We start from the raw sequence: 9,499 nt of genomic DNA, 5'->3' as shown, positions 1-9,499 counted from the left end.
ACATCTGTTGTATGAGAACCGGTGCTAGTCTGGGTGATTTCTGTCATCCTGGCACGACTGAATCTGACAATTTGACTTTATGCGTAAACCCTGCAACACATGAGGATGAGTCCACCTGAGCAGAAAGATGTAACACTGGTTCTGAAGAGCAAGGTTGCAGCGGAGGTTGTTTATTTTATCCGCAGCAAAAGCAGGTACGTATAGCTGAAGTCACCATCCGAGGTGATGTGAATGGAGCAGTCGAGTGTGCGCCAGCCGTTCTATTTTTAGATCCCCCAGCGCCGTATCCATATACTTTTGCGTTTCTTTGCACACTCAAAGTATGTATGGGAAAGTTATGTGTACTCATTAGTGCTTTAGCATGCTCTCCAGGAGATTCAACTTGTTGTGAAATTGTAACAGCATCAGCTAATGTTAACTTATGCAATCGTGGGTCGCCTCATCACCAATATGATGATGTTAATTTTATTTTAGTTAATTATAAACAATTATAACAGACAATGTTAAGTACATATTTACTTTATTACTAACTTAACACACATGCAACTCATGCTCATCATTCTTCTTTTCTACTCTCCTATTCATATTCATATTCCCCTCTTAATACCTAATTCCCCCTAGTGGTTTCAGTAAGTATTGCACTGAATAACAGGATTCAGTTTATTCAGTTCTGGAATGTTGTCAGTCTGGGTTTGTAATTTGTAAACTGAAAGCATTATTGCATTTTTATTGTTCTGTTCTCGTCCTCATGTACATCTGTAGGTGACAGTACACAGTGAAAGTCTTTGGACAAAAAAATAATAATTTTGAGATAGAAAAATCAACATTTCTCTTATTTGATCAGGTGAATGAATATTAAATGGCATAACTGGAATAATCTGAATCAGCGGATTGTTTAATTTATATATAGCAATAAATTACTCTGTATACTGTTAAAAACACCTATAAATATACAGCTGATGTGAAACATGAAATGGACAATCACACACACAGACACACAAACTGATCTTACTGTCTATATGAGGATTTATTACATGTTTATTCTGAGATTATTTCAGTGACAGAAATTCAGCTGTAATAATTATGCAATATTTATCAAGCAGCTCAAAGTATTACAGGTAAAATCTCTCTACAGTCTATTCTGAGGCATCAACACAGTTTCACTGATGATTTATAAACATAAAACCCAGGATAGAGTGGCTGAGTGAATGTGGTCTGGACTGTGTGGATGAGGCTCATTGTGTCAGAGACGCTGTAGAAGGAGAGAGTTCCTGCACTGTGATCCACATACACTCCTATTCTACGGCTGATGGACACTGCAGGAAGATCATCCGCTTTCTTATTGTGTCTGAATGAGTAACTGGAGGGAGTGCAGTACAAACTCCAGGACTGATCATTCCCTCCAAACACACACTCAATGCCCCGTCCCTTCCTGCTGATGCTTTTATATGACACTGATATATACACACCATTATTCCCACTCCACTCAATCTCCCAGTAACAGCGTCCACTCACACTCTCTCTACACAACACCTGCAGATATCCATCAAATCTGTCTGGATGATCAGGATACGGCTGCTCTATGTCAGTGTTAGTAATCACTCTGTTCTTCTCAGACAGACTGAGGCGTTTATTCACTGTGTTCAGATCCAGAGTGAGCTGATGGGAATCTGATGGAGAGAAAACACATCAGAATCAGGAATTATGAATCTGTCTGATCTTTTAATGTATCTGAACTCTTCATGACTAAATGTTCAGTGTGTCAGCAGTGTCTCAGTACAACTGACCTATCCTGTGCGCATCATCATTTACATGATCAATTATTAAACTCATAAATCATGAATTTCTTTCAGCTTCTACAGAAAGAACATGAACACGCTCAGTGAGTTTTTCTGCTAGTTTTCTTAGTCACTTACATTGTAGGAAGTCGTTCCTGGTTCTGGGATTCATGTTGGTGAATGTGACTGTGGAAATAATGTGTGAACAGTGAACAGTGTGAAGAAAAATGTGAAGATAAAGTTAATCAATTTCTAAGACATTTCTAATGTGATGTTCTTCATGATTTTAGATGATGTTGGACTCATTTCTGAGAGCAAATGAATCTCCAAGGGCCTTATTTATAAAACACATATATTGGATTTGATCCCAAATTCCATGGATTTCATCCTACATCAATAAATACACTATATTGCCAAAAGTTTTGAGACGTCTGCCTTCACATGCACATGAACTTTTATGACATCCCATTCTTAATCCGTAGGGTTTCATATGGAGTTGGCCCACTCTTACAGTTGGCAGCTATAACAGCTTCAACTCTTTTGGGAAGGCTTTCCACAAGGTTTAGGAGTGTGTTTATGGGAATTTTTGACCATTCTTCTAGTAGCGCATTTGTGAGGTCAGGCACTGATGTTGGACAAGAAGGCCTGGATCACAGTCTCCGCTCTAATTCATCTCAAAGGTGTTCTATCAGGTTGAGGTCAGGAGTCTTTGCAGGCCAGTCAAGTTCCTCCACACCAAACTTACCCATCCATGCCTTTATGGACCTTGCTTTGTGCACTGGTACACAGTCATGTTGTAGCAGGAGGGAAACAAACTCAAACTGTTCCCACAAAGTTGGGAGCATGAAATTGTCCAAAATATCTTGGTATGCTAAAGCATTAAGAGTTCCTTTCACTGGAACTAAGGGTCCATACCCAAACCCCTGAAAAACAACCCCACACCATAATCCCCCCTCCACCAAATTTTATACTTGGCACAATGCAATCAGGCAAGTACCGCTCTCCTAGCCACCGCCAAACCCAGACTGATCCATCGGATTGCCAGGCAGAGAAGCGTGATTTGTCACTCCAGAGAACAGGAGGAAATTTCATGAATGGACTTATTGCACAGGTGGCAGCCTATCATGGTACCACGCTTGAATTCACGGAGCTCCTTAGGGCGACCCATTCTTTCACAAATGTTTGTAGAAGCAGTCTGCATGCCTAGTGCTTGATTTTATACAATTGTGGCCATGGAAGAGATTGGAACACCTGAATTCAATGATTTGGAGGGGTGTCCCAATACTTTTGGCAATATAGTGTATACATATGCTTGTCCATGATGATGAGTGCCAAACCTCTGAACCATCAAGGGATTTTTGTGACCGTTCTGTAGGTGAAAATAATGCAACTGTTCACATTCCATTTGCATTTTAGGTGATTTATAAAGTGGTATGCATTTGCAAACATTTTTTGTCCGTATAGATGTTTTATAAATTGTAGGAACATTCCTGAAATTGTTGAACATTCACATTCAGGATCATTCTGCACACGTGTTTATAAACGAGGCCCAGGACTTTACCTCTGTCAGAGATCTTCTTGAACTCCTCTTTGCAGAAATCCTCCAGTTTGACTTTCAGCTGACGGACAGATTCTCTCACGCCATCAAAAGAGGAGAGAGAACTGAAGGGAACGTCATTTACATCTGTAGATTCAGGAGGTGCTGAGAGAGACTGGAAACTCTACAGAAAACAGAAATCAAAACTCATCAGCTCCACACTTCACTCAATAACCTGCACTACTATCAGATCTGTGCAGCTCTTGTTGACTTGATTTATCTTCAGTAATTCAGCTCAATCCAGCACTTTCACACAATCAGAGACTTTCTTATAATATTCATTATGTGGCATTAATGATACAAATTCTAGTGTTTGCCAGTTACACTTTGGCACACTTTTAAAATATAATTATTATGGAAAAAATATACTTAAAAAGTTATACTCAAGTGCAGATTGAATGTAATGTTCCCTTTCGGCCGCTACACCAGAGGTCTATGAAAGGACCATCATCAAGGACCATGCCGTATGAAAGGCAGTGTTTCTAGCTCTGAGACATTTCCTTCCGGACCTCAGAGGCCATCATGTATGAACAGACAACCTCAGCCTGTCTGATAGACATTTCTGTCTGGATAAAGGACCACTACCTTGAACTAAACCTTGTGAAGACAGAGCTGCTTGTGGTCCCGGCCAACCCAACACTACACCACAACTTCTCCATTCAGCTAGGTTCGTCATCCATAACTCCATCAAAGTCAGCCAGGAACCTTGGAGTTTTGATTAATGATTAATTGAACTTCACAGACCACATTGCTAGAATTGCACGGTCCTGCAGATTTGCCTTATACAACATCAGGAGGACCTCATCTCCTCACAAAATTGCACTGGTTGCCAGTTGCCGCTCGCATCAAATTCAAGTCACTGACGTTAGCCTACAGAACAACCACTGGCTCTGCTCCCTTTTATCTAAACTCATTACTTCAGACTTACGTGCCATCCAGAAACTTGCGCTCTGCAAGTGAACGTCGTCTTGTGGTGCCATCTCAAAGAGGCACAAAATCTCTTTCTTTGACCTTTACCTTGACTGTTCCCTGGTGATGGAATGACCTGCCAAGACCTGCCATTTTCAAGAAACGGCTGAAGACGCATCTTTTTCGGCAACACTTGATCCATTAATACTAACACTTTCTATTCTATATCAATTTTTTTTAAAAGTACATGTACTGCGTTAGATTAAACTGGGAAGGGTCATAGCACTTGCATATTGTTGTCCTATTGTTAGTTTAACTGCTTCTTTTGTTCTCATTTGTAAGTCACATTGAATAAAAGCGTCTGCTAAATGAATAAATGTTAATGTAAATGTAGTCTCCTATATAAATCGCCGGGGGGGGGGGGGGGGGGGGGGGGGGGGGGGGTTGGGGGGGCGGCTGAGGTAACGCGTTTTTGGCAAGCCTATGGGAGATTCGTCAGTGGGTGAGCAGCTTTATCATCTCCGTCAAGGGAAAATGTCAATTCATGATTATTCACTCAAGTTTAGAACCCTCACAGCCGCCAGCGGTTGGAATGAGTCTCGCTCCTCACCCTATATCAGCAGGGATTAGCTCCCTGAGTGTGGCTGCATCTCGCTGCATACGATGACTCCATTGGACTTGAATGCTTAATCCAATCATCTACCCGCGTCACCAATCATATGCAGTTGTGTCTCGAAGAGCACCAGGGTCAAGCACCGTCCTTCTTCTTTCGCCAGCAAGAGCACCTCAGCACTCCAGAACCAGGTAATGAACCTATGCAAATCGACTCAAAACGGCTACCGTTTACAGAGTGGCAGAGGTGGCTGACCCAGAGGCTTTGACTGTACTGCAGTGCTGGGGGGCATAATCTCTCCGAATGTCCCATTCGTCTTCTCCGTCCTATGGTGAGTGTACTGAAGAATCCCATTACAAATTAAAAACCTTCATCTCCGGAAACCTCTGCCGCTAACTCCACAGCCCGACGACCACTACCCAGACAATCTACCAAGTCCAGTTGGTGACTGGATGACCACTGTGCCACAAATATGTTCGCTACAGCGCCGATTCCATTGAACTATGGGTCGGTCAACTCCACGTAGAAACCATGCGGCTAGTGCAGCATGATCCCATCATCTCCTGGAGAACCGGTGAAGTCCTGAAGTAGGGCAGGAAATGCTTTCCTGACTGCTTCCCTCTGATCTGTCATCCTGCTCCAGCTCTGGCCGAGGTGCTACCCGTGAACTCCACATTGGCCAGAGCTGGAGCAGGATGACAGATCAGAGGGAAGCAGTCAGGAAAGCATTTCCTGCCCTACTTAAGGATCCATTGTCAACTCCACATCCATTGAGAGTCCCGTCAATAAGCAGTCAGTCGACATCCCAATCTGCTACGCCCCCTTCAGTGACGCCTTCTGCCCTAAAAGAGCCTCTTTGCTGCCTCCACATCAGCCATGGGATTGCGCCATCGATCTGATGCTGGGTGAGCCAGTGCCCCATGGGAACATTTATCTTTTATCACTCCCCGAACAGAAGGCCTTGGAGGAGTATGTAGAAGAGGCCCTCCAACAAGGCTACATCCAGCCTTCTATGTCACCTGCTGCTTTGAGTTTTTTCTTCGTGGCAAAAAAGGATGGAGGCTTGCAGCCTTGTATTGATTACCGCTCCCTGAACAAGATCACCAGCAAATTCCCCTATCCTCTTCCCCTCGTCCCAGCTGCACTAGAACACCTCCGTGGAGCCAAGGTGTTCACCAAGTTGGTCCACCTCATCCAGGTACGTGAGAGGGACAAGTTGAAGACTGACTTTGTGACCCCTACTGGACACTTGCTTCACACTAGGACAGGCGCTAGTCAGTGTGGTGCAGTGGGTATTTCGTTTCCCAAAGTGTCCTCTTTCGAAGCAGCACGAGTTTCCGCAAAAGGGAACGTCTCTTGGTTCGACCTATCAGAAGCTGATGCTGTTATGAGCCGGTGCGCCTTTATAGCTTCCGCTATGCCGTCACTAGGGATGTAACGATATCAAAATCTCACGGTACGATACAATTTCGATATTGACCTCACGGTACGATATTTATTGCGATATTGTGGAAAAGCTCACGGTATTGTTAAATAGCTCACGATAGTGTTTGTGATGATAATAGCGAAAAAATACTGACATTGATTCTGCTTTTGCCAGTCAACAGGCAATTTATTGTTGTATTTATGGATCATGACAACATAAAACGCTGATCACATAGTGCTTTTAAAATGCAAGTTGTAGTCAGGAACATCAATATTCTGTATAGTAATATTTGGTTGCATAACTAATTCTTCTGTGCAATGTTCAAGTTAAGAAGCAACTAGAACAATTATAAACAATAGGGAATTCCCTTTAAGTGCAAACAAAGATCAAGTTAAGTCAGGTTTAAATGTGCAAGGCAAATAAAAGCAGCCTTTTAAAACTGGTATTTAGGAACATAACTTAAACTTAAATAAAATAGTCAGTCAAAAAGCCTTTTAAAAAAACACTGACCTATCATTTAGCTTATGTTCACGTTTTTCATCAGAAAGATCAAAATATCTACATTGCAAGGGAGAAGAAAAAAAAAAACAGTAAAAAAAAAATCCTTAAACAGTCTGGCAAAAAGCCTTCTGAAAAACACTGAACTATCCTTTAGCTAATGTTCAAGTTTTTCTTTAGAAAGATCAAAAGATCTACATTGCAAGGGAGAAGAAGAGACCTCTGGGCATTTACTATATCCCCTGCTGTTGAAAATACCCTTTCACTGGGCACCGAGGTAGCGGGTATACACAGGTAGGTCTTTGCTAATGAAGACAGAATAGATACCGCCCTGCATTGTCTCTCCACCACTTAAGAGGGCAAGCAGACAGAGAAACTAATGCTTCTTTGCAGTAAGAGTCAATTTCTGCCTGAATTCCACCTGTGACTTGATTACTGCTAAAAGAAGAGCCAAGGAGGTCCTCAAGGGCATGCTTCTTAAGAGGAGGCACAAAGCTCGCGCTGCTGTCGTCCAGATCTGCTGGATGTGGGCTCCTGGGCAGCACATCTTGGTCCTGGTTCATAAATGATAAAAAGACATTATATTAGCATTTTGTTACATTTTATTGTATTTCTCTCAATTTTCTCTATGGCACAGCGTTAACATTTTTTACCTGTTGTTGCATCTGTGATGCTTTGAAGTTTATTCTTTCAAAGACGTCCTCTCTCTCTCCACTGCCTAGATGTTGCAAGGTCCGAAAGCGTGGATCCAAAGCACTGCTCTCCTGCATGAACTTTTCATCCTCTCCTTGGTATCTGTCAGTAAGATCCTTCAGAATGGCTGCCTTCATCTGAACAATGGCATTTGAGTCGTGATTATCTGTGGCCATGCTGTCTTGAATCATTTGTTTTAGTGGTGAAATGAGAGATATTGTTGGTTGCGACTCATCACAGAGAACCGTTGTGGCCTTTTTTATTGGTAAAAGAATCTTCACAAGATCCTCTGCATTTGCAATGTCAGATGTGTCCAAAGTGTCAATTTCACGTGACTTGTGTCTCAGTTCATCACTCAGTAGGGCTGCAGCAACAGCTTGTTGTTGTTCAAGGTAGCGCTCCACCATGTCCAGAGAGCTATTCCATCTTGTCACTACATCAATAATGAGTTTATGTACAGGGAGATTGAGTAGTTTTTGTTTGGTGGTCAGCACGGCTGTGGCTGTAGAACTGCGGTGAAAAAAACTTGCTACACGTCTGACTCTACCGAGGAAGCGGCTCACTGCGTTGACCTTTAAACCTGCTTGGGAGGCCAGGTTTAGTGTGTGCGCAAAGCACCGTATGTGAGGGGACAGTTCAGCTTCCTTTACTGCTACTCGCATGTTGCTTGCGTTGTCAGTAACAACAGCGATCCTTGTTCCAATCTTGTCCAGCCCCCACTCTTTGACTGCAGATTTAAGGACTTCGGCTATGTTTACGCCAGTGTGTGATTCGCTAAGCTGTCTAGTTTGTAAAACGTAACTCTGCATTTCCCATTCACTCGTCAAAACATGTGCCGTAATAGTGATGTAACTGTGAGTCGCTCTGGAAGTCCACCCATCAGTGGTAATAGCAATGCACTCAGACTGTTTAAGGTTCAACATGACATGTTCTTTTGTCTCACGGTAAAGAGCAGGGAACACAGTTTACCTAAAATGAGCCCGCGACGGCATTTGATACTTCGGCTCAAGCTTGGCCACTAACCTTTTAAATCCTTTGCCATCTGCTGCAGAAAAGGGACGTAAATCACACGCTATGTATTCCGCGATGTACCTCGTGATTTCTTGAGCCCTTGCGCTGTTGTGTGGCATAGTTGATGAAAATGCCTCCTTCAGGGGTTTTTGACCGGACAGGACTTTCTTTGTGAGAGAATCTGCAAACTTTTCGGGATGATGGGTCGTCAGATGACTTCTCATGTTGCTTGTGTTTCCCGTGTTGTATCGCAGTTTACTGTGGCAGTGCTTGCACATAGTCCATTGTCTGTCCACCACCTTCTCTCCTTTTGCGTTTTTTGACACGGCGAAACCAAAATGTTTCCAGACATCTGATTTAAAAGCTGCAGGGACTGGCACAATCTCAACTTCGGGGTTGTTGTTTTCATCCTTACAAGTATCGCTGTCAGCCATGCTGGCTTGCTGTGAGCTTGTGTGGACAGCGTGCAGCGTGCAATCCTATTGGCTTAACAACGGTTGTTGTGACGACGCAGCGCAAAGGATCATGGTCTATGTAGTTAACAATGATTTGTTCCACGGGACTGTGTTTATTCCTCTTGCTTTTTGACGGACACGTGTCTTTTTAATATTGTAACCCAACCACGACGATATCGAGACACGTTTACCACCGCGATAGCGCGATATCGTCAATATCGTTACATCCCTAGCCCTCACATGTGACGTCATGACGCAACACCAATCAAGATTGAACTAGTTCTATACATACTTCAGACGTTATCATGCTTCTCAGGGAACGAGGATTACAGTCGTAATCCAAGACGTTTTCGGACACTTAAAGTAATTGAATTTTATTTGCAGTTACCTGAATGTATTATAGTTTCAATTTACATTAAATGTAAATTATATGATCCTGTTCTTCTAGATCTCTGTTACCTGGAGGAAATGGATGTGATGCTGTGTGTGTGAAAGCTGCTCCAGCTCAGCGTCTCTCCT

General features: G+C 42.8%; 1 protein-coding gene across 1 annotated transcript; it reads right to left on the bottom strand.

Moving 5' to 3' along the window:
- Window positions 1-6,489: 6,489 nt before the first annotated feature.
- LOC311085551 (E3 SUMO-protein ligase ZBED1-like) lies at window positions 6,490-9,160 on the bottom strand. Its single transcript, XM_084118043.1, has 2 exons — window positions 7,475-9,160; window positions 6,490-7,375 (listed from the first exon to the last, which is right to left on the bottom strand). The coding sequence occupies exons 1-2, from the start codon at window positions 8,435-8,437 to the stop codon at window positions 7,127-7,129; spliced, it is 1,212 nt and encodes a 403-aa protein (XP_083974169.1). The 5' UTR covers window positions 8,438-9,160; the 3' UTR covers window positions 6,490-7,126.
- Window positions 9,161-9,499: the final 339 nt, after the last annotated feature.

The sequence above is a fragment of the Abramis brama genome (assembly GCF_963993115.1).
Source record: "Abramis brama genome assembly, chromosome: 6".
Classification (NCBI taxonomy): Eukaryota; Metazoa; Chordata; class Actinopteri; order Cypriniformes; family Leuciscidae; genus Abramis; species Abramis brama.
This window is presented reverse-complemented; position numbering and strand designations above follow the sequence as displayed.

Bases quoted from the DNA above. Each gene is read 5' to 3' on its own strand.
- LOC311085551 (XM_084118043.1), bottom strand. From the start codon at position 8,437: ATGTTGAACCTTAAACAGTCTGAGTGCATTGCTATTACCACTGATGGG. The intron at 7,376-7,474 runs GTAAAAAATGTT...TTTATGAACCAG, and splicing joins CATCACAGATGCAACAACAG to GACCAAGATGTGCTGCCCAG.